Source organism: Parambassis ranga, chromosome 16 (assembly GCF_900634625.1).
Source record: "Parambassis ranga chromosome 16, fParRan2.1, whole genome shotgun sequence".
NCBI lineage: Eukaryota > Metazoa > Chordata > Actinopteri > Ambassidae > Parambassis > Parambassis ranga.
Window position 1 is genome coordinate 9,857,775 of NC_041036.1, and position 25,872 is coordinate 9,883,646.

Genomic DNA, 25,872 nt, shown 5'->3' on the forward strand with positions numbered 1-25,872 from the left:
GATTAGATCACGTGGTTGTCTAACGTTTGTTTGAACCTCCCTGATTGAAGTCTAGGAAAGTACCGACAATAAGGTGATGTTTACTGGTTTGTTTCTGTTTTTCATAAAGTTTGTTTCCGTAAGGTTCTAAAGAAGACTGTTTTACTATAGGAGATGTGGGGGTTATTTTAATTATAATGTTTTCATAGTTTCTGGGGTTAGCATGTAGCTCCCAAGTGGCAACATCCGGGGAAGTAAGGCCAATGCGGAAGTGGGTTGAAGTGCAATATCGTTGCTGGTCGGCAGGGGGTGACACCATTTGCACAAGTCTGCTATGTCAAAATAGGTTTGGACTGCTGGATACCCCCAGCCTACTTTTGACCTCGTTGTTTGATTTTGGGGACAAATCTTCATGACTGCTGCAAACAGGAAGTTACTGAATATTTTCACTTATTAGTTTGTTTTTAGATATTCTTACTGTAGTTCTATTAATGCTGTTGTGTTGATGCATAACAAATTCCATTGTAGGATTGACAAATAATACTTTCTGTAAATCCAGATCTTTTTTCCTCCGGGAGGGGGCAGTATTTAGTAACTTGTTGTGGTCCATACCATTAGTAGCTATTAAATCTATGCCTATAATATTTACACATACCACTCGTCATGCAGCGGCACGCACTATTTTCTTAGCACTTAATGACTGGCATGGATTTAAGGGAATTTTCAGAATAATACAAATTGCAGCTTGTTGATATATATCTGGAGGTGTGTATACTGATGAGTAAAGTTTCTGTGGTTACCTACATAGCAGCTGTTTTTATTGTTGCTCTAGTAGTGCTATGTTCTGCACATTAGCCTGTCATTTGATGCATTAGATTTTTCTGAGGCTTGTCTAACAGCAGTTTGCAATATTTATAATGCATTCAGTAGTTTTGTTGTACATTTTACTGGTATATCAATATGCATGCATTTGCATTTTCTTTCTGTGCAGTCAACACTAATACGATGTTGCTGTTTCCAGACTTTCAGAGTTGTTGGGGCCCGTGTAGCAGGCTGAAAAAACTATGTTTAGTTTTAAAAGAAACTAAAATCTCCTCTATTTTTTGCAAACGGTTTAATTTATTTATTATTCCCACCTGGATGGAATACATTTATGCGCCAGTAGGTGGTGCTCTGGTACCAGTGTGGAGCAATTAGAGAGGTAGAGTAGCTACCTTAGCGCATGCGCAGCTCACTAATAAAAGAATGCCGGCCTGAGCAAGAAGCTGACGCAAACCTCTCCTCTCTCTCTATTGTTCCTAGGTTCCTTGGTTCCTCTGGTGCCGGTAACACCCACAGCCTTCACAGTCACCCTGAAAAAAATATTCAATACCACAACCATTGTCCCAGTCCCCAAGGAGAGCCCACCAACCTGCCTGAATGACCACAGACCAGTAGCACTCACTCCAGTTATCATGATGTGCTTTGAGAGAGTGTTCTCGGACTATGTTCAGAGCAGCATTCCAGACACCCTGCAGTATGCCTGCAGGCCCAACAGGTCCACCTCAGGCACTATTGCTACTGCTGTCCACATCTCCCTCTCTCACCTGGAAAACAAGGACTCCTACATCAGGATGCTCTTTGTAGATTACAAATCCTCCTTTAACCTTTCCTCACAAACTGTGAGAGGAGATGATAGTGGACATGAGAAAGAAGAGGAGAACTCACCTGCCACTGTTCATCCTGGAGCTTGAATTGGAGAGGGTGAGCAGTTTCAAATACCTGAGTATGCACATCAGTAAGACTATCTACACATAGAAATAGGTAAGTATGTGAATTATCAGCAAGGTGCTGGTCGTTGGAGAATTAGGCCTGAGGTTCATTACAATACTGCTTTTTGCCTTTGCTTTGTGCAGCTGCTGTCATTCCAGTCATCATTTGAGGAGCCCACATAAAGTGAGGCTTGAGCATCTCTTTGGTCTCATGGAGCACTAGTGTTTCCTCTCTGTGCTGGATTTTTTTTGTTTAGCCATCCTCCTACCCACACTAGTGTCATGACTCGGACTCGTGGAATTGTGGGTTGATTTGTCAGCAGTTTTTAATACAGTCAATGTTGATCAAATGTTTTGTTATTGTTGAATTATACATGAGGAAACACCAGTACTCTACTCAATTCAAAGAAAAAGACATGTATCAGAGAAACTGATGTGAACCCCTGTTACTTTAGCACCAAGCTTATTACCATAAGGGCATAATTCCCAATTATTGTACATTTCCGTTTAGTGTGTAGTTAAAGAGTTCTTATTTACGTGAGCATGTAAATTCATTTTATCCTTGTCCTTATTTAATGCTATATAACAAACAGTCTCTGTGTTTCTCTTGAAAATTAGACAAAACGCCAGACCATGATACGACAGCAGCTCCATTGACCTCATCAATAACTTATGTAGTTAAGTACTTTTTCTGTTGTCAGGTTATGTTTCTGTTAAATGTAACCCAACTTCCTCCAGAGCTTTTGTTTGTGAACTCTGGACTCCTATGCCCTTCAGAAATCACATTAAAACTGTAGTTTAATGTCTCAAGATAGCTTCCACCAGATGGCGCTAAAAACACATAGATTCCTGTGGCTTTTTTAACATAACATGACATAACATGACATCTGATGGAAGCATGCAGTGTAGCTGGAATCCTGTGGGCAGTCATCCTTAACGTGATTCAGTATGTTTAGGAAAGAAGTTTCGTCTCTTTGAGATTTTACGCACAGATCTAAAGTCGTTTGTTCTGGGCGCTCCTGTCTCCAGCCAGTCCAGGTTGTTTTACATCTGAAAGCTTCAAACTTTCACTTTAAGAAGGCGCGTCTACGCTGCGGTGTAGTGTGTTTATTACAGTCCTTAAAGTGGCACATGGAAACCATTGCTGATTTCTGCATGGCACACGATTTCATACCGACAGATTCCGCCCAGTGTCAGGGAGTGCTTTGTCGGAATTGATCCGCAGAGCATGTTCTTATAGTCTGTCCGTTTATTTTATATTCGTGGCGGGCGGCAGCACCGTCAGCGTATGCGGCAGCGTGAGATCCTCACCAGGGCGCACACGGAGCCGAGAGGATCAGCAGACAGACCAGGCGTGTGCGGGACTCTGGATGCCAAGCGAGACATGAAATAATTACCAGCCCGTCAAAAAAGGTTCAAGCTACACAGAGACGTGATTGAAATGGACGCACCGCCGGGGACGAGCTGCTGTGAGCCCAGTTTGGATAAACGGGAGTAACCGAGTCGTGAAACCGGTTGGGATGGCAGCATCCAGTAACTCCAGCCTCTCAGGTTCATCTGTGTCCTCTGGTAAGAGTTAACATAATAATAATAATAATAATAATAATAATAATAATTTGGGAAGTTTTTTGTTCATAATACTTTTATTTGGCCTCAATCAAAACTTTTTGATTATCTTGAGCATGCTTCAGATAATCTTCACATTCATCTGTCTCACATGTGCTTATAGTAAAACACACACTTCGTCAAAGTATCTTCCAGTGTGTGCTGTGATTCAGGATTAAAGTCAACAGAGAAAAAAAATCCCCATCTGTTTAAAGTGGATGCTGCAGCAGTGGTGGAGGTATTAGTGGTAGAGGAAGCCTTTCTGTGTGCATTGTTAGGTTGTGAGATGCAGTCAGTATGACTCTGGGTTTGGATGTTATCGTTAGATTGCCAATCATCTCCATAATTCCCTTATTGGCTTTCCACTTGGCTGGCTTTAAGGATTATCTTTGGCTTGGTGTAGTCTACCATTTTCCAAAAACGCAGCAGCAGCAGCCTGAGATGTTTTGTAGAAAGAAAAAAAAAGTCTAATATGTTCTGGTTCATTGACATAACACAGTTCAAACTGCTACAGTGTGCACAGAACTACAGTCAAATCCCCTTTTGCATAAAGAGGTACAGTTCAGTGATTACCACCTATTATATTTTTGGTAAAATGTTGAATTTTTGCAGGATGAGAACAGAAAGTAGGTTAACAGCTGTTCAAATAAGCCTTGAATGAAAGAGCAGCAGCATGCTTGTGTCTGTGTTGATAAGGCTTGTTTACCAGGGTATAAAGTACAAACTCCACTATCATAGCACTGTTTGGTCTGGAAGTACACCAACAGCCAGAGGTGTGTGTATAAGACTGTTTATAATACCAAGCTCCATACTTTGTTTGTATGGAAAGACACATCCATTTTTAAAATGCACACAAACTTTGTTGTAATAGGTTGATAACAAGACGGGGAGATTTCTGAGCTTATAAAGTGTTTGTTTTACTTTCTTAGTGACTCTGCATCCCGACCGCACCACACAGCAGCGTCACATTTCCCAAGTGTCTGCCCAATGGGAGGGACAGCCAGTCCTTTCCAAGCTGATATAGCCTGTGGTAACCACATGCTTCACAAAGCATTATCTCATGTGTGTGTTTCAGAAAGCAGCAGATTTACTGTTTGACCACTGCTGCTTTAAGAGGAAAGTCTTTTCTTTCTGTGGCATCGGAGGGTTGTCATTACTGTTGGGCTCTCAATATAATTATCAGAGGTTACAAGCTGCACCGCTGCCAGGGATGGAGTGGTTGTCACAAGGGTATTATTATTTTCATGCAGAGCTCCTTTGGCAGCCAGACACAACATTTGAATAATCTTGTCTATAGGCATGTGACTCAAAAAAAGAGGTAGAATCTGGGCTCGATTTTTGCTCCATATTAGGTCATGTGTTCTGGCTGCAAACAAAATGCTCTTGGTGTAGTTACTTCAGCTCCTTCTAATAATAAGTCTATCTGCTAATCTTTTCTTAGGTTTTTATTTGGGGGATAGTGTGCAAATAAAGTTCAACAGCTTGTCTGTGTGGCGACTGATGTATGATAGTAGTAAAGGTAATTGCATCGTGCTAGCATGCATTGATTTTGTTTTTTCTGCACATCTTTCAAATCATTGACACAAAATGATAAACAGGACACACACAACCCACCTTTACGCTTTATACGCACTCAGCCTTTTACTGCATCTTTATTCGAAATTGTACACTGTATTTTTAGGTCAATTATAGTAATAGACGAGCCAAAATGATTGCAGCATGATTGCAACATACCTCCTCTTACTTTCCCTGGAAAGATATTTTCTAACTGTTTGTCTAGATCAGGGAGATTCCTGCACATTCTTGGCATGGGGACTTGTACTGATACCAGCAGCACACCATTTGCCAGGCTGCTCAAGCTTTGAAAATAAATTGAGGGATAGAGCATGAAAGTATGTCTTCGGCTCTAGGCTTTAAATGACAAAACTGGTCAGGGAGGCAGAATTTGTATTACAGAGAGACTGTCTGCTCAACATGTTCCAGGCAGATGCAGCAGTTCACCTCCAGAATCTTGGCATTACATCTATTTCGTTCCCTCTGCTGTGTAAATCATGTGGGACTGGTTTTCTGTCATGTACACGCAGTGACTTACAGATATTACCTGCAAGTGTTCCAGCGCTCATACATCAACGTATGATTAATAATAACAACAGAGGCCCTCCGCAGCACAGATGAGGAAGTGTCAGAATCAGGTTAACAAATTACACTTTTTGCCTGTTCAAAATACACCTACAGCTCCTGTTAACAGCACCCTGTCCCCGAGGGTGTAGTACACAAACAGACTCCAGTGAGTGTGCCCTCATACCTGTCACACGTTATCTGGTCAGCTATAAGACAGCAGTGTAGAAAATGTTGTTTTGGACCAGTGTAACACACAGATGGTCTCCCTGCTGAAGCTCTGCTGCTTCCCACTGACATTGTGTGTGTGTGTGTGTGTGTGCATGTGTATTTGCATATTTGCATAAGGATCTGTATGTATCTTTAGTGTTGCGTGCAGTTATTTTCCATTTTTTTGTGCCAGTTATGTATGTGCTCTAAATTGACTGCACTAAATCAGTAGATAATTAAATTATCTTTCATAATTATGAAATGGCTCATTCAAATTATGGATAGAGCTTTAAAAAGCAATAATTTGAATCTTTAGCTTTAGATAGTTGAATTAATGTATTTTCATTAAGGAGGGGGGGCTGCTTCCTTCCAAATATTTGTAGTAATCATCAGGAAAGACTCCTGCTGCAGTTCTGTACTGTTCAGTCTGCTCGTATTTGCTTGTAAGTAAATCATCCAGTAAATACGGTGTACCATCAAACTAAAAGCATTCCAGTCGACTGTAAAACACTCAAAAAGGTTTTTGTCATTGTTACTTGTCTTGGACGTTTAAACTGATTGATGTACATTCAGAGTTTGACACTAGAAGGCCGTTTTCAAATTTATCTGCTGGCAGTGAAATATTTCTCTGAGCTCAACCTCAGATCTGAATTTAAAACGTGTATCTGCAAGCAGGATTTGTGAAATCACAGACACGTACTGTGGGAACATGAAGAGAATGCATTCTTAATGGCGGAGACATTCTGTTATTACTAGTTTCTAATTAAGCATATTTGCATGTTCATGAGTTGTAATGGGGTTTTCTGTTCAGGCGTGTGGCATAGCTTCATTTTTAATCTAGTCTTTAAATGGTTTTGTATCGTTGTGTGAACACACCTGCTAGCTGGGAAATGTGGTGCCAATACAATACTGATAATAAGAATGCCGAGGCTCTCAAAGTTTGTTCTTATCTAAAATGTTCCTTCATAGACACATCAACATACAATAGATGTGTGGGTGCATGTAAATCCTGGAAACATGGTTCAAACTCCAGATCTCGAGAAACCACAACATGACTATTGCAGAAAATGGTGGTGTTTTATCTGAAAGGTCAAAGGTCAGCTTCACCTATGATGTCCTATATGGAGAAAAGATGGAGATCATCATCATGTCACCTCTGTTTTTTTCTATATACAACATGTAGTCTGTCATTGTTTGGTGCTTTTCCTGCATGCATTTGATTTTTGTATCGTCTTTGTTTATATCTGGCATTATTACAGTAAAATTAGAATTTTTGCAGAGGTCATAAAATGATTATGTGCCTAATATGCCTCAGCAGAAGCAGAAATCATTGCATTGACTATTTTTTTTGCATCCTCACAGACTGTGGTAGCAGACGTTATCTCAGGGGATAAAAGTCTCAGCTTGATCTTTATTCATCACATATTCTCTTTGTCACCGAAGCAAACACCCGCCGGTAATTATTTTATTGAACGCTTCTGACTGGTGAGTAATGGAGGGCAACGCAATTAATAGCTGTTTCTTCAGGGGAAGAGCCTTCTGGCTGCTCCAGAATTTTAAATTCTCCCTGATCATCAGACAGCACACAAACTCAGAGCTACTTAGAAATTCTTTTTGATGTTCTTTGGATTTCTGTGTGCACGCCTCTGTATCTATGTGTGTGTGTGGGAGTGGGTTTTGTTCAGTGTAGCTTTATGAATTTGCGCATGTGTATATTTGTGCAAGTGTGTGCCAGTGTTTGCTTAAGAGCTCCTTTTTTGTTTTTTTGTTTTTTTTTGTAGTCAAAGCTGCTGCAGAATTCCAGACTAAAACCCTCATTCATCATTAACAAGAATTAGATTGAAAAGAGAATATTTGGCAGCCAACCAGATGAAATCACATTCTTTAAATAAGCCGCAGTGGAATAAATCTTTCTTACTGTTGCCGGTGCAGTACACAGAGTGACAAAGCTTCAGCATTAGGACAATACATTTTCCAAGTTGGCTTGGCCACACATCAGCAAAGGCAGGCACTATGGAGGGCTTTAGAGGCAACATTTATCCTTAAAGTGTGCACTTCCATTTTCAGATTTTACATTAGTCATCCTGTTTTGATGGAATATGCGCCTGTCTTAGTTTTGCCCCGTAATCAGTGGTGGTCTTCGATAGGGTGAATGGAGCAGCGTAGGGGTTTAGGGTGGAATGAACTTGGGGTGTTGGTGCCGGTTAGAGGTTGGGTCTGGATTTGTAAAGACAATTGATAGGCAAAAAGGAGAATGTTGAGGTATTAGAGTCCTGATATTGTCAGCAAGCTGTTCGGTGGAGGTTAATCCCATGGTCATCACAGGTCGGATGATGTCAGCAATGCAACCCCCAAATCTCAGGTACATTTTCTGAAATGTAAACAGCTTCTAGCAGGATGTCCTTTATACCTTTAAAGATCTGCTCTGGTGGAAGAATACTTAACTTTTGCAATCTGTCCAGCAACAAGCCTAGCTATGTTCGTGTGGTGTGGCTGCCGTCATATGTTATATCGACTGCCAGTCGGACAAACACGTGTGGATTATGCTGTGACAGCAGATTTCCATCTCTTTAACTGTACCTGTACAGTGCTGAGAAGTGTCGACTGTGCCATGGCACGTGTTCTTCGCAGGCAACCAGTTTCTCTGTCGTTGCCCAGGTGTGTTCATTAGCATGATGAAAACCCTGGAAGATATTTTTCCATCCTTTACATATTCATCAATCCTGGTGAAGATTGAATCTATGAGTGTCTTTTTTGTGGACATCTCTAGTTCATTCCCTACAACACTGAACAACTCGCACAGGCGCTCCAAGGATTCCTCATCTCTGTTGTCTTCTGATAAATGTCTGAATGACAGTGTTGCAGAAAACCTTTGATCTGAAGAGCTCGCCAAAAAATTTTATGCTGGTGACTGAATGACTGGATGCTCTGACTTCTTCCAGTTCATTCCACAGCCGTTGCAATTCTTCCTCTCGTCCCTTTGCAGCCTCCAGTTGTTTCTGTCTATCTTCAAATTTTGTCAAATTCTGCTGTGCAGCATTGGATAATCACCTTTTGGAACTTCACACAACATGAAGATTTGACTTTTAGCAGACAGTGGCACATGTTGGTGTAAAGTCCTGACAGGCTTGGTGTCACAATGGCCTTCTCGAATATCAGGTGTTCTAAACAGACTGACACGGCTGATGGCATCTGCTGGTCTCACGTGTTCTTTTTGTGGTCCATCAGGCTGCAGTGGACAGGTTTTCTTGTTGTCCTGTATCTCATGGTGACTGTGGGCAGCTGGCTGCGGGCTATGCTGTATCTACTGTTAGCATAACTAATTATAAACAGGTAATGTGCTGTTTGTGACTTATTCTACCTCTGAAGGCAGAAAAAGTGATAACGTTCTGAACTAGTTTTCATAAAGGAGAGATGCAATAATACATTTGAGAGGAAGTTGCTTAATTGAGTGTCTGAAGTACTAACAATCCAGTGTGTGGCGCGTAGCTTACATAATGAGCAGTCTAAAGTCAGAAGGAGGACAAAGATCAGTGCAGTGGGTGTATGCGCATCTTGCCTCTGTGGCAGACATGACATGCTGCTGTGCAAATAAGATAAGTAACATAAGGCTAGTTTGTTTGTTTAATAAAAGAACAAGGCATAGACCTGTTCTACAGGAAGGCTAACCTTAAATGACTTCTGTTATGATCTGACTATTTCTATAGAGAAAATACTGCCCCCAGTTAAATTCCTGCTGCAATGAGAAAGATAAAAGGAAGCACTCTGGCTTCCTGCTCTTCATGAGCCACTTGTTAAACAGACATAAATAAATCAGCAGTATCTCACTATTAGTGATACAGATTCACTGTAAATTGGATGGAATTTAACTGAGTAACAAGCTTCACATGGTTAAATCGCCTGTGTGCCCACATCCAACATGTGCTCACTGGTTCTCATGCCCTCTGAGGTGTGTTTTATTCCCCTCTGGCCAGAGGGGTGTGGTGTTGATCTGAGATGAGTACAAAGAATTTGAGCATGTATCTTCTGGACAGATATGATTCATTGCTTGCACAGTCAGTTAAAATCTTCAACATAGGCAGTGGCAATGTGAGTTTAATGAGTGACTACATTTAAGGAGAGAGTTCCGACGCATGACTTTTAAACATGTAATAAAATGTTTCCCCAAGTGGGCTGTAACCTCCTAGGAAATAATACTGGAAACTTCAAAAAAAACAACCACTGAGCTCCTTCTTCATGTTGGGCTAGAACAGATATAGCAGTGTGAGAAAGCCAAATCAGGTGAAGAGGCGTGTTGGGGATGAGTTCACATTCCTGGATGGCAGCCATCGCTGCTGTGGACCTGTGAGCTGAAGAGTTGTCCTAGTGGAAGAGCACTACACGCGTTAGCTTCCCACGCCGAATCCTCTTGATTTTTTCCTGTAACTGCCTCATAGGATCAGTGTAGTAGTAGTGGTGTGACCTTTTTCTGGGAAGTACTCCAGCCTTTGCGTCCGAAAACTGAAATCATCTCCTGACCTGTTGACCTCACTATTTGTTCTTTCATATGTGCTGTAATGGTGTGGTGCAAATCTCATGGTTATTAGATCTGCTGCAAAAATCACAAGACTGTCCCTCAACATGTCCCACTTCTCATGTGGCCTAATGATCTTCAGGATCCTGAAAGCTGGTGCTCTGTGTCATTTTGGTGTTGTTGTGGGTAACTGTATGGACATGTTCCTTAAAAACACCAACACCCAGTTTGTTTGGATTTTTGCTTCTCAGCCTTTCCCAGCAGCTGGAGTTGTTCTGTGATATGTAGGCAAAAAACATCAGAACCAACAAATCAGTTGAGAAATTTGTGTCACCATCATTATTAGTGTATATTATGAGCAACAATATGTTGCAGTAGTGAGTGTGAGGCAGGCGATGTATTATATGACCTGCTTGTGTAGCAGATTTTGCCACATTTTTTGAGTAATTTAGCTACTCGATCTAGGATTATTACGAGTTGTTACTTACTCAGTAAATGATGACTTGCTACAGGAGATTTACTCCATCACTTCTAACACTCTTCTTGAGCTAATATAATGCCACACTCCATCAATTCCAGTGTGAGTGTTCATAATCATAACTCAAATTCAGATTTGTTTGATTGGTGTTTTTACTCACAATACAGACCCTACCGGTGGTTAATATAGATCCAGTATGCGTCAACACAGTGATTAGCAGATCATGCAGACATCTATGTTGATTGTCTTTAAAGCAGAGACCCCGATTAAAAGCTAGTGCACCTCAAGAGGCAGCTGCACAGTGTGAAGCCATATGCATAATTATAACAGCGAGATAAACAACAGTGACATAACCATGGTGAAGGGCTCACATCCAACCCACTGGGAAAGAACAGAAATTGAGTTTTTAATGAGCAAAAACAGGTCAGTCTATTATCACTGCTGCGAGTTCTTAACACAAACCTGCTTTATTTTTGTGTTTTGCAGACCCTGAGGATTATCAGCCGCCCATATGGAAGTCCTACTGTGAGTAATTAATTCATCTTATACTCTGATTAGCAATGTTTTAACCTGACGTTGGCCTTTAGTGTGCTTCTTTAAATAACTGCTTGTGGTCTATAAATTAAACAGAGACATTTCCCTTACTTTGAAGAATTGGGTTTCAGTGCACAATACCAAAAAGGCTACGCACACACACACTCACCCACAGAACACATTCACACATTTACACATGCACAAATGCAAAGCAGCAGATTCCTGATCGCTGAGTAAAATAGGTTACCAGCACCCAGGAACGTAAGAGTTTCTACCTGCACAAAGGATAAGCTAAAATGGGGTCTTCACAACACCCACCTCATTATACAATGTTTTTGCTATGTGGGAGGAAATGGTTTGACTCCTCAGATTATATGTGGTGCATTTTTAGCTAAGAGCCGTCCTACATTTTGTTTAACCAATTGCAGTTTGTACCTTTTTCCACATATATATTTTTTATTCCTGTAATTAAATGTGCCATCTGTGTAATTTTCCCGTATTTTCCCACTTGACTCCTCTGGTCCTTTGCTGGGGTATTTTTAGAGATCTCTGTGTCATAGAAATGGATGATGTCCAGATCATGCTGGCTGGCTTAAGTCACCCTGACAAAACATGAAAATTCACAGTCAGGAGTCCTTCCTTCCCCCTGCCTGGAGAATGTGCTGCGGTGAAGACTTAGTCAGCCTCACACTGCTTTTTTTTGTGCTCCAGCACCGCACGCCGGTAATGAGGACACTGTTTTAGTCCTCTCTCCTCATCTAACATTGTTGCTAAACATAAACGAGTGCATAACAGTAACAACAGAAAAGACTGGGTCTCAGTCAAAATAAGAAAGGAGCTGCAGCTTTAGAAATGTGAGGGATTAAAAATTGGATACACACTTAGCTACTGATGTTTTCATCCTGACAGCTGTCCAGTTCTAGAGGGAAAAAAAGCAGAAGCAGCACAGCGGTGGTGTTTTTGGCTCCACACTCTCTAAGCAATAATTACAGGCACTAATTCTTGGAGGCTGCTGAGATGTTTATGGTGATTACTCATCCTGCCATATTTCCATTTTCACTTTGCTTCACTGATTTACAACAAAGTTTCCCAATAAAACAGAAGGATCTGGATATGCTTTATACTAAGGTTGTCCAATTTTGGATGCAGTCTGAGTGTTTTGCTAAGACATCAAAATGCTAAACCAGTGTCAACTTAGACAGTGGGGAAAAAAGCCCAGTTATGTCAAGCCTAGTGCTGAATGCATGTCTGTCAGCAGCTGCTGCTGCTGTGAAGGACAGACGTGGTACAGGCCACTGTTCAGCCTTTAGATGCGGTCTAAAATGTCAGACATGTTGCTTTGAGTTCAAAAATATTACAACAATGTTATTGTTAGTGTCAATATTTGAAGTGTTACAACTATTTTCCTCATCATTTTCTTGGCTTTGTTAGCCTTGTACAGACAGCAATGGTGAGCTCCCTGAGGCACAAAGCCACTGAAATCAGTTAACAAGTGATTTAACATGAATAAGAACCAAACCATAGTGCGCATACATAGTGCGTTACCTAAAGGGACAGCAGGTCTTAATTCACATAAATAGGTTTCAAATAAATGGCTCTTGTCATGTAAAGCACTCGCTGCTAAAGGCTCATTTTGTAGCTACCTTCTTACCTTTTCACTCAGACAAGTGGTCTATGAAGTGAAATATAATTTAATATCCTGCCGAGTTCAGTGTGTAAATGCTGTGTGTTCCTCCTCTTAAATCGACATTAACCATTTTTATTTTTTTGGACTGCAAGTCAGTAATATGCATGACTCTATGAATGTTTATGACAGCATTACTGTGCATGTTTTTCTAACAGTGTACCAGTTACAGCAGGAGGCCCCAAGACCAAAAAGGATCACATGTCCTCACGAGGTCAGTACATCCATCAGTCTTTATGAATACTGTATATATTATTTCATTAATTATTTACTATGTATTGTTCTAAATAGGTAATCCTAAGCCAGTAATACATGTCATCTGTGGTTGTGTTCATGACTGGCAGATATCACAATTAAACCTGTGGTTATAAGAACAGTATTAAAAAACACCTGCTTTCTTTTTAAAGAGAGAATATTTCCCTTCATAAACTGTCCACCAGCTACAGTCTTGCAATCTCAATCTTTACTCCCTGGGTTTAGCCTGGGAAACATTCACTCATGATTGAGCCTGGCAGCTGGAAGTCAGACCAGTCACAAACCTGTAGGGAGTGACTTGATGTTTCTTTAAACTCACACACATCACCAGTCAATTAAGCCGCATCATCAAACGCTATGGTTTATTTTCCCCATTACATTTAGTATTAAGATACATAGTTTAGAATAAATTCTAAGCACTCAGTATGGCTTCCCAGTTTGTATAATACCATTACTAGGAGTTTGACATAATATAAACAAAGAAATAACATGATGTCCAGGCTAGCCTTCATTCATTCTGCTGTGTTAATAAAGTGGATGAAGCTGAAGTTACTGAGAATTCTGTCATTCATCTATTGTACAACCCAACAGAGATGAAGCGTGTCTCATTCTATTTTCAGTCTTGCCACACTTTGATAAGCAAAGTAAAAGCTGTGGGCTGGTTATGTGAGATTAGTGGCTGCCCGGTAATTCAGTACAAAATGATGTTTGACATATTACCAAATCCATTATGATTCTCATTGTGAAGACAGATGGTACAACATACTGGAGAAAGAAAGAAGAAAAAAAAAACACGCTGTGTGCTTACAGAGAACATTTATCCTTATCATGTGCAAGATTTATAATGTAGACGCATTACACTCCATGTGTGAAATGCTAACACGATTAATATTAATATTTTGCAGCTGGCCATATTACCAGCTGTTTTAGTGCACTGCCTGTAATTCATCTCCACACTCAGTGATTTGGCTTTATGGTTTAGTAGCTGTGAATAGTCGCAGGGGCACAGATGGAGATAATCTGTCCCGTGGTCTAGAGTCCTTTATCTTTTCACAGGCTGTAAGAACAATTTGCCATTTAATTGAGCTTTCCTATCGCATTGCTGCAGCCAATATTTCTTCTTCTGGTTTACAGATGGTGAACAGACCCAAATACTATGGCAGAGAGTGAGTGTAACTTAATGTTATCATCATTTTTAAGCCATCTTTCACAGATTACATTGCAGAAAATGGGTTGTCATTATAGCCTTGTATCAAATGTATTTAAGCAGTGTATATATGAAGTGGTGTTAGTTATATGAATGTGTGTGTCTTTGCTTTGACAAAGTGCTACAGTCTTAGTGCAGCATCCTCCCATATTTTGTGTTTAACAGATTTCATGGCATCATCTCTCGAGAACATGCAGATGAGCTGCTGGCAGGAGCAGAGGGTGCATACCTCATCAGGGAGAGCCAAAGACAGCCAGGGACACACACCTTGGCCTTAAGGTATCAACACTTTCAGTATGCAGCACAGACTTTCTGAAAGGTCATTCACTTAGCCTGTTAAACCTCTGCTCTGCACTCTGTCTCTCCCCAACCACATCCTCCATCAGGTTTGGACACCAGACCCTCAACTACAGATTGTTTTATGATGGGAAGCACTTTGTTGGGGAGAAGAGGTTCGAGTCGGTGCACGACCTTGTGACGGACGCTCTCATCACGCTTTACATTGAGACCAAGGCAGCGGAGTACATTGCTAAAATGACCACTAATCCCATCTATGAGCATCTTGGTTATACGTCCCTGCTAAAAGACAAAATGGTGCACAGACTGAGCCGTGGACGCACAGAACAACGCAGGGTCACCTTCCAGAGAGATGAAAAGGTGGGTCATATGACCACAAATTGCATGTCGCACTGTCAAACACACACAATCTGTAGCACATACTAACGACCCCCCCAAAGAAGGGCTACAGCTGTAAGGAGTCCTGCAACAGATGGTGTAGCCTCCCACAGAGCCCTGATCTCCACATCATGGAGTCAACCTGTGATGAGACAGAATATATTCAGACAGCTTAAGTCCACATAAGGACTGCAAATCTTTAAGCTACCTCCCAAGTGACAAAAACACCTGTTTAGTAGTGTACCTAAAATATAACGCAGTGCAGTTTCCAAGGCAGAAGGTAGTCATGACCAGTCGCATGCATAGGTTGACTTTGCTTTAGCCCTCGGACCATTTCAAAAAGTATAAACATGACATGTTGCAGTGGTTTATGTGTCAGACGGTTTTTTGGCCAGGACTAGGGACTTCCTTGAGTTTTGTTTTCACTCTGAGGTTTCTAGGCAACACAATCTTCTCGCTGAAATTTTATTCTGTTGATTGCACAGCTATTTAAATATTTACTCTTTGCTCAAGTGAAATTTTGATGGACTGTTTACACTTTTAATATGATTTGATGTCTTAATTAATGTAACACAATATACCTCATTTAGAAATTAACATCTCAGAGTATATGAATCACGAGACATAAGTGCTTTGTTTAATACCACTGCTTCCACACTGCTTAACAATTCCAGTACATATACAGTAGAGTGGCTCTGAGAGGACACTTTGTCCTGTGAGTGAGACGTACATTATCCCTGTAGCCCCTGGGTGTGTTCACTGCTGCCATGCTTCATTGCCTCCACTGAAAGGTAATGATGACCAAGGGGACTGGGATTTTGTTCTGCCTGCCATCCGTATCAGACACGCCGATCTTGGGCGGGACACAATTCACGTCGTAATCATCGGCGTGCTCAAGCTGCCATCATATTAAAGCCTGTGAATGATTTATCAATGAGGAACAAGGGATGTTTTCTTGTCGGGGGAAAAAAAAATCCAAAGTGTCTCACCACTAGGTGGCACTCTTATCTTGCTTCCTCCTGTCTTTTTGAAGTGAGGATGATGGTCAGATTCATGCCAGGCTCTTATATTATTTACACTTACTGGTGCTTTCTTAGTCTTTTTTATTTTTCTGAGCTCTTTTCAGCTCTATCCTTTATGCATGTCTCAGCTTGGGTTTATTGCTTTGGGGTTTCTTTCAAAGAGTCTTCAAAATGTCAGCCTATAGTTTGTCAGCCAGTGACAGTCACTGACAGACAGATGACAGCACTGTCAGCAGGAGCATCATTTGCAGTATTAATACCATCATTCTTCTGTTTGGTCTGCGTAACTTGAGATGCTGCTGTTAGTCCAAGCATTTTTGACCTGGTGGCTACTGGTCAGCCAGTAGTTCATCAACCTATTGTGGCTTTTAAATAAACCTAAATGCCACTGCCAATGTCTGTTAAGCCCCTGGAACAAGAAGTGGCCCTCAAAGAAGCCCTCTAAGACCTACAGACTAGCTTAAGTTTGCTCGATACACAGAGCTTCATTAAACAGTGTTTGATTTTATTGTTTGAAACTATCAAATGCTTTTTCCAAAAACCTCTTTTGGGCAAGCAAATCTGGAGCATGTCTCCAGCTAAATGTCAAATTGTCATTTATCTGAATGCTTTTTTTCTTAAACCGACTCCTGCCAAGTTTTTTATACAAAGGATCTCAGTCAGTGACAGCTGTGATAATTGCAGACTTTTTCAGACACCTGCTTGTCATTTTCAGAATAAAAGCTGTTGTGCGTCTGACATAAATGCTGACATGAATACGATAGCAGAGACCTGGCTGGATGGCTCAAATCTGTGGTCTCATTTTGAACTTGATGTTTACCAATTACACAGCCACACCCTGAGGCCTTACAGCCACAGTAGCTTCACTGTATAGTTAGATTTTATGTATATTTACTCGGTGTCGGGTTGATACCTATATAATGTCGTGTCTGCGAATGCTTGTGTAATTAAAATGGTCCTGGAAGCTGAAAGGGGCTACTTGACTGAGCTTCCTGAGTTTCTTTGCATGTGCAGGAATTTGCTCAGTGGCTGAAACCACACTGCTCCCGATACTCACCACACTAGTTTCATCTCGATGGGGCTTTCAGCTGGTTGGTCTGCTTGCATGCCCTGAATGGGTTTTCAAAGAAATTGTCATGTTGTTTGTTAGGATAATTACCTGTTCGCTCTTGAGGTTTCACGCTATAAAATACAAAAACAACTATTTACATCCATCATTGTAAAACAAAAAAATGCTCCTCAAAAAGCATAGGGAGTGTTTTGCAGACCTTTAAACATGCCTATGTATTTTCAGCCTCAAAATAGATCAATGTGTCAGTGTTCTCAATTTCCTCCTTTTCAATGTCTTTGGCTGCTATACCCTTCACAGTATGCCTATTTTTCTATTTGTTAGACATGTTGTTAGGGCTGTTTTTGTTTGAGATGTACCCTGTTGTCTTACTGTTCCAGTGCTGTTTTCCCATAATTCATCTCACAACTGAGTCTACTCAGCTCTGTTCTTACAAAGCCCTGCAGGAATAAAAGAGCCAAGCCACTGAAAAGAAAGCAGAGCTTGTTGTGTGACCACCTTTTGTGTCCTTTCTTTCCAGCCTCTTCTTTAAGAGACAAGAAGCCATCTGCCTGCAGACAAAGAGCACAGCCCCGAGCTCTCCCCCTCCCTTCTTCCTTTACAAGGCTAAAATATCTCAGAGTGGTCCATTCCTCAACTGTCCCCACAGACCTAGCCGTAGAGTTGAATTGTATGCTATGGTATGTGTAGGTCTTCTCAAAGAATGTCGGCCGCAGTGACAAATATCTTCACCTGTCCTGTCACTCCTGCAGCCGGTTTACTCGTACCTCGCAGACTTCAGAGACACAAAGAGATAGCTGATACACAAAACATTCACAGCATTTCTACCCACTCTATCATGTAAGCTTCCATTTTATCTCAGAGTTGCAGTTACCCCCCGCTTCACCACATTTCTTTTGCTGCAGCTCTTTATCATCACAAATCCAATGCATAGTGGTTTTCTGACCTTTCCTCCCTGCTTATTAAATCACTTCAGCCTTAGTGTGATGTCCTCCCATGTCGAAGCCGTATACAGTAGGTGTTTTGACTGAAAATCCTGCATATGTTATGTCATATGTTGTATTATTTGTGTTGCTCTATTTTAGAAAACGAAGCGTTGTGTTGCTGTTTACATGTTGTTTACAAGCAGAGCTAGTAGGGTCAAATTCAGCGTGAACATAGCAACAGCCCCCCACTGGCAATAAAAAAGACTATATGTCTGCAGACCTTTAAATAAGCTTCCTATGGGATTTTACTAGGATTTGGGCACTGCAGGATTATTTGCTGTGTAAGGATTATGGCAGTAATCTCTCCCAAGCCCAGTTAATAATCTGATAGGCAGGAGTGGTCTGCAGGCTGAGTTTCTGCTAGAACTAGTCTGGATGACAGTGTGGGGAATTCCACCAGCCAGCTGACATAGCTGGAGGTCAAAATCGGTAGAAATTAGGAAGGCAGGGGCTCCGTGAGGCTGGACAATTTTGGGTCTGTCTTTGAGCAGGAGAGTAACCCGTGGGGAGGAGGACCCAGTGCTGACTGAGAGCTGCTGGCAGTGGAGTATTATCTTCAGTTAAGTGAAGTGGAGTGTGTCCGGAAGGCAGTGTGCTAATGGGAGTATGCTGTGTGCTATAAAGAGGGCGTCTGCACTATTGATCCTGCTTTAGAGAACTGTTGAGCTGTGTGAAGTGGTCCTGACAGCAGGACTGCCCTCACTCTCAACATACTGGCCCCTGCCCATCTAGGACACTGGTCTCTCTCTCCCTCTCTCTTTCTGGGCGTGTGAAAGAGGACCATTGTCTGAGGCACACTCCTGCCCTCAGGCCGCCCACTACCAGTCCTGGTTCTCCTGCTCGTCTTGCTCGCTGCTGCCACTGGATTCAGACCAGATGCAGAGTCAACCCCGCGCTGGCTGTCAGTCCCCCTCCTGGGTCAAAGGGGAGTGGGGTCTCGCTGCTGCCTCTGCATTGGGCTGTTGCAGGCAGCGTCTCCTGCACAGCAATCACATCTCCACTCCACATCTTTCTCCAGAGGAGTTGGAGAATCTCTGGGAACCCGACCAGTCAACCATGGAGGCTGAAGAAAACAGTGGAGGAGTAGGAGCAGAACTGATCACCCACAAAGTGAAACGACAGGAGAGGAAGCGACAGGAGCTGCTGGCTTTGGCTTTGGGAGTCAAGCTGGGGAGCAAAGGAACTCTCCTGTGGAAACCTATTAAACTGTTGGCCTCTTGTCCACAGATCTCCTCACCTCTGGTCCGACGGAGTGCCTTGAAAGACACACCTGAGAAGCAATGCTCCTATGAAAAGATCCACAACTTCAAGGTGAGCGGCTTTTCATTTCACACAAAGAATAAAATGAGTCTTTAAAGAAATTGATTGAGGCTTTAGAAAGCTCAGGTCACAATTTGACAGCTGACAACATTTCTTTTTAAAGAACTAATAGAAAGTCTTTTAGTGGCTGTCTTTTCCAATGGTAAAGAAGAGAACTGCATTTTGTCTGCCTGTGAGATCCATGTTGTTGCTGCGGTTTTGATGAGAACACATGCAGCTGACACCCATATGCATTAAGTGTAACTAATGGATACACTATACCGCAACCCATTAACAGCAGAACACATTGATTAGCAGTGATTTTTAAAGCGCTTCGATCCATTTTTGTTTTAGGCTGCCAATTCTGTAAAAAACCATTATAGAGTTACATGTGAGTGTTTTTCAAAAGTAGAATGGTGTTATGGTTCTTTAAATACACAAGAGGAGAATCTAGGGATACTTTGCCTCCAGGGCGCCTCAACATTCTTGCAATTGTATCTTTGGTTTCAGTTAACAGTCTGGTTATAGTGATGCTCAGCTTTTTGTTTGCTTCCCCTTTGAAACAGAACAAAAACCATACACTCACCACCTGCCGTATGCCCTTTTTACCTATTAGCCCACTGCTACTTATTCAAAGTTCCCTGAAGGTGTGTGTGTGTGGGTGTATGCAATTTGTCATCTTATCTGTGTTTTTTGGGTGCACAGTGGATGTACATCTGTTATTTTGACTTCCAGGCTTGCCTGCATGTATCCGATTGCCCAGGAGCAGATGCCAGACACATTGTAGTAAATCCTTTAATCTATCTTGTATATACAAATGCTCTCATTTGGTGAGGGGTTCCAACCACTGCAGCAGAAATCACTGTGTAATCAGTACAAGAGGGAGGTCCTGCTCTGCACTTGCAGTATGTGTGCTCATGTGTGTATTCGCTTTCGAACTTCAGGTGCATACGTTTCGAGGGCCGCACTGGTGCGAGTACTGTGCCAACTTCATGTGGGGCCTCATCGCCCAGGGCGTCCGCTGCTCAGGTAACTATACATCAAAACTGCATGTCATGAATTATATTAACATTTTGTATCACATAGGTCAAAGATTACTACAAAGTAGTGTATGATCGGTGGCCAACACTGTCTTGTCACACGTGTTTCAGTTGCATAATCCCACTGAAATCCCCTTCAGAATTCTCTCGTGTTTGGTTTATTTTTCATTTTATACAAGTTGGAATCCGTCTGTCATTGACTCATCAAAACGCATACATAAGTGCTTTGACATTTTTTTAAATCCTCTTGGCATTAAGAATATTTACTCACTGTCAAAATGAAGGAGTATGTGAAAATGTATCCTACGTAGGAGAAAAACTGAGGTCAGCCATGGGTCAAATACGCTGTAATTGTTAACCAAATATAGCAGCAGAACTAAGCGTCTGGTGGTGTATTAAGGGCTGTGGGGGGTTACAATGCCCCCCACAAGATTCATTCATTGCACAGTTTAAGTCCTGAATCTGTTGCACTACACACAGATGGACATGGTTGTTCCCTCTGCAAACAGACTGTTTGTTGTTGAGACATTTGCCATGCTGATAAGCCAGAGGCAAACACTGGTATCATCAGACACCTCATGTGCTATGGGAAACAGGAGATACTTCTTTTATCTTCTGCTACACTCACTCTCCCTCTCTGTGAGTTCTGACTAAGAATGAGGACTCCAATCAGCAGACCAACATTAATGTTGCTCAGGCAGTAAAAATGTCTTTGTGATGGACGATTTCAGACAAACGCCCCCCCGTCTACAAGCATGGCTCCTTCAAAACCTTCATTCCAAGATTGTGCAGCCACACAGGCAGCCAGACATACTTCTCTCACACACACACTGCTCCTGCCAGCTGTCCAACACACTCCATGTGACTAAAACTACAAGAACCCCCGCCCATGCTGCCACTGTTATCTACCTTTGGCGCAGTACACGGAGACAGCTTAGCTGCAGCTGTGCTGTCTGACAGTGCAGTTTATCACTAACTCTGGGAAACCTTTTTAGACTGCTGTCTTAAGCCTGCTGTGATGGTTGTGTTATCACCAGTCAGAGGCTAATCTCTCTCCCTTTCTTTGTTTATCTCACTTTTGCTCTGCTAGACTGCGGGCTGAATGTACACAAACAGTGCTCCAAACTGGTTCCCAGCGACTGCCAGCCGGACCTGCGCAGGATAAAGAAGGTGTTTAGCTGTGACCTCACCACGCTCGTCAAAGCTCACAACACTACACGGCCCATGGTGGTGGATATATGCATTCGAGAGATAGAGCTGAGAGGTAGAGAGCATCAATCATCATCTATGTTTGAATAATAAACGCTTAGCCTAAATTATTATGCTATCTGATAATGTTTAGACATATCTGTGATCCCTTTTTTTTCTTACTAGGAGACTCAATTTTTACTGACTGAACAAACATGACCCAAAAAACTGAAATCTTCCATTTTTGTTGCAGGTATGAAATCTGAAGGTCTCTACAGAGTGTCTGGTTTCTCAGAGCACATTGAAGATGTGAGACTCGCTTTTGACCGAGGTTTGTTGACAGTTTTTTTTTTGCCCTAGGATCTGTGTCTCTAAGGTTTTAGTTCACAGCTTTATCATTTTAAAGGAGCTTGCCTGAGTTGCAGTACAGCACTGAATGGTACAAGCTGATATCTGTGGCTTTTTTGGCTTCAACAAGAACCTTCCTTTCCTTTTATTAACAACGTAATGACATCACAGTCTTACAATTTCTGTTTTACATCAACAGATGGTGAAAAGGCTGACATCAGTGCCAGTGCCTATGCAGACATCAACATAATTGCTGGTGCTTTGAAGCTCTACTTGAGAGACCTCCCTATTCCAGTTATTACCTTTGACTTGTACTCCAAGTTTATTCAAGCTGCGAGTAAGACCTCCTCTCTTGTGCCTTTGCTGCATTGGTACGACTCTGCATTCCCTCTGATTCAATTGTTTTATTGATGTGTTGTAGAAATTCCAAATGCTGAATCCAGACTGGAGGCCATCCATGAAGGCTTGCTGCAGCTCCCCCCGGCCCACTATGAGACCCTGCGGTACCTGATGGCTCACCTCAAGAGGTTAGTTTATGTCATGTTTGAGTCATAAACCACAAACCCCCAGGAAAAAGACATGGGTTTGACCCATTCGTTGCCAACAGGCTCTCTTCTACACAGCCTTTGTTGCTCTTTCCCAGACTTTCTGTTAGTGAGACAGCTCCAGATAGCCAAATAGCTATTATGACAATTCTCAGTAAAATGCATCTTTATTCATCAACACTCTGACTATAAATCCTGTGGGGAAAAATGATTGAGCACAGCCCTCAGTGTTACATCAGTGAGGCATCTCAGTCAGTCAGTCAGTTGCATTTGGCAGTATGTGCAGGAAGGTTGAGAAGGTTGAGAGGAAGGTCAATACCACAGACTCATGGTACCAAAAATACTAAATATTTAAATGTATAGAAAACTGAACATGTATCAATCCACAAGTAAAAGGTGTCCCCAGATGTATAGTAAGTCCTGCTGCTTTTAAGAAATTCTTTAGCTTATTTAAAATTATATTTATGTGCAATCCATTTATATGGATTTGAGTCTTTCAGGGAGAGAACGAATGTAAGGAGTTGAAATGTATTAAAAGCTTGTAGTCTTTTCATGGGGAAAAAGTGAATTGTCAGCCTTATCAGTGGATTTAATATTCCTCAGAGAAAGCATCTGAACATTCAGAAATGATTTAATGGCTTTTGGATTTTCCCTTATTGTGCTCTACACAGGGTGACACTGTTTGAAAAGGACAATTTCATGAATGCTGAGAACCTGGGGATTGTCTTCGGCCCGACTCTTATGCAGCCACCGGAGCAGAATGCCTTGACAACCCTGAATGACATGAGGCAGCAGAAACTAGTGGTGCAGCTTATGATAGAGCATGAAGATGTCTTATTCTAAGGACCGAGGCATGCGCGGGCCTTGCAACAGAAAAGAAGGACAAATATTTATTGTGTCAAAAGGAAATCTAAGCCACCTTGATTCTATTGAAGACTCCACATAGTTCAACATCAAACTGAACTTGAAATGCTTCTTTCTCGCATGGCGGTCTAGTGTTGACATTGTCTTGTTACTGTAAGTTTTGAGTTTCTATACTCAGCCAAGACCATCGTTTTTATATGAGGAAAGGTATTTTTGACTACCTGCAGTACTGTTTCCTCCTCTCTGTATTTGAAGACTGTCACTACCTGGTGTAGCCTCAGTCGTGATGACAGTGCTGTGTGGAATCTGCCTGGGCAGATCATCAATCGGTGAAGGCCTGGTGCTGTGTAAACCAAGCCGCACAGACCAGCTAAGTTAAAGACATGTGCATATGTTGATTTTTGTGGAAAGAAATCATGTGGATCCTTTCATTGTAGTTAAAATCAGATCATGTAATGATCAATATTTTGACTGTCTGTGTTTAAAAAAAAAAAAAAGAGAGAGATGAGACAATTGGGCGCTCATGAAGCACTTTTTTTCAACAAGTGTAAAGATTTATTTTGTAAAGATGTTTATTTTTGTCTTTTACTCTGCGTTGTTCTTTTGTCACATTAATATATACTGTTTGAGAATGATGTTTGTTGAATTGATGTCTTAATACAAATCAAGTCTGAAAAGCACCTGCTTGTGGATCAACCTTTTTTTTATTTTCAGTCTGTTCGGTGTTCGTGTGAAGGACACACAGGTAAACACTGGTCATTACTTCATTTACTCTTAGAGACTACAAAGCTGTTTTGTGCACATGATAGTTGGCAGTGTTGAAGTATTTCAGTACATGCTGTAAAATGACAAAAATTCAAGTAAAAAAAAAAAGGATTGTTTCTCTGTCTTTTTTTTTAATGCCAGTATCATCAGTGCCACAGCAGACGCCATTTACTCCAGATTGTCACACAAAGCTGTGCAGAGCATGTTCGTTTCAGCCTCGGTTTCATGTAATTAATTGAATCCTTTCTACAAATCCATTTTATCAAAATGTATTTTTGTGACAGTTGCAATTAAAAATGTAATTTATGAAATGATTTATTAAAGGATGTGAAACTTGAGTTTAAAATGACTTGTTTCTTCGGTAAATTGCTGGAGATGTGGTTCAGGCAGATTAAAAGCCTGGGACCATCTAAAGTAGACGTATCTAATATTTAACCTTCCTCTTGGCTGTGTTATACTCCCACTGATAGATTTACCTGTAGGTGTGGTCAGCAGGGAGGAATTTTGCCCGACACCACATGAGACGCAGTATAGTGAGGGGAAAAACAGTGGAGGTCTGTGTGAGAACGGACATATTTGCACCACAGTGTTCACTTCCTGAATTGCCACCAGTGCTCCTATTTATCTAAAATCTGTGGTTCCTGAGACTTTCAGTGCTCCGTGCAAGCTTCTGACAGAATATCATTTTAGCTGGAAAAGATTGCACAACAGTGTATAATTATTAGTGTGAATTTCAGAGATAGCATGTCTCCTTTTGAATATTTCTCATGTGGGAGTTGTTTTTCTGACCAATGACTGGAGTAAGTAATGTTATTTGAAACTCCAGTTATGCTCAATATGATGTTAATACCAAAGGAGTCATTTCCTGAATCTGGGTTCAACCACTGCCTTGTCCCTTCAAGAGAATAGCGGCTGTTTCTGAGTGAACTCCCCTCCTTCTTATGTCATGCACCATAAAAAGAAGATGTAAAACATGATGACACCTGATAAAACCTGCAACAATCCTGTGTAGGCTGTTGTTTGATTCTCTGTTCCCAGAACATGTAGGAAGCTCTGCAGCAGCTGCCAGCATCAGGCAAGTGCTTTCAGCCATGACTCTGCAGTGTCTCCATCAATGGCACATAGGTTTTCATGCTTCTTTAATTTTTTGAAGATTAAAAAGTTAGTTAATAAATAAACAAACTGTCCAAACTGAAATCTACACAATACCTGCAGGATCTGCGGTGCAAATTTCAGGCATCTCTGCTGCTCTATTGAAATCGTGAAGGATGTGATGGTGAAGAGTGAAATTGCATCTTTTTCCTTTTCACTTGCATCATCACTTCTGGGGTCAGTTTAACTTTGCTGCAAAGATACTGTCAAAATCTTACAGTGCTTTAACTTGTGGGGTTTGAGAAAAGGGGAGAATGGGGACAGCTCTGACAGTAATCTGAGTTTCAGTAGGCTCTTTGGAACACTGTGGCTTTTGTTGGCTGATTCCATCCAACAATAACAGGCCTGCTGACTTATCTTTGGGCCACTCTTCTTCTCGACATGTTATGTTTAACATATATGACTTACTTTTACCAACTGATTGCCCCCTCTAACATCTAAACAGGAGGCATGATCCTGAAATCTAGTTTCTAGATTTAGACTTCAACAATCCTCCTCAAACAAATATTATGGACTATTATGGATTATGGATGATGCTTTGTGTGGATTTTGACAGACCTTTGAATGCAACAGGAGTCATTAGAT

The 25,872-nt window shown here is 41.5% G+C and overlaps 1 protein-coding gene across 2 annotated transcripts; it reads left to right on the top strand.

Moving 5' to 3' along the window:
* On the top strand, window positions 1–24,411 carry chn2 (chimerin 2). Of its 2 annotated transcripts, XM_028424912.1 has the most exons (15): window positions 1–73; window positions 1,282–1,722; window positions 2,349–3,299; window positions 11,141–11,179; window positions 13,031–13,086; window positions 14,262–14,293; window positions 14,500–14,613; window positions 14,721–14,991; window positions 19,314–19,397; window positions 20,330–20,414; window positions 21,516–21,689; window positions 21,867–21,944; window positions 22,161–22,298; window positions 22,383–22,488; window positions 23,178–24,410. In XM_028424912.1, exons 3-15 carry the CDS (start codon window positions 3,251–3,253, stop codon window positions 23,347–23,349), a joined length of 1,398 nt encoding a protein of 465 aa, XP_028280713.1. In that variant the 5' UTR covers window positions 1–73; window positions 1,282–1,722; window positions 2,349–3,250; the 3' UTR covers window positions 23,350–24,410. The 2 variants fall into 2 exon arrangements, with proteins under 2 accessions (XP_028280713.1, XP_028280714.1); XM_028424913.1 differs by lacking the exon at window positions 2,349–3,299 and having other exon boundaries at window positions 1,282–1,782; window positions 23,178–24,411.
* Window positions 24,412–25,872: the final 1,461 nt, after the last annotated feature.

What these genes read in the sequence shown, in the direction of transcription:
- chn2 (XM_028424912.1), top strand. Translation starts at nt 3,251, where the DNA reads ATGGCAGCATCCAGTAACTCCAGCCTCTCAGGTTCATCTGTGTCCTCT. An exon ending in GCCCATATGGAAGTCCTACT is followed by an intron (nt 11,180 to 13,030) that starts GTGAGTAATTAA and finishes TTTTTCTAACAG; the next exon opens with TGTACCAGTTACAGCAGGAG. An exon ending in GGATCACATGTCCTCACGAG is followed by an intron (nt 13,087 to 14,261) that starts GTCAGTACATCC and finishes TCTGGTTTACAG; the next exon opens with ATGGTGAACAGACCCAAATA.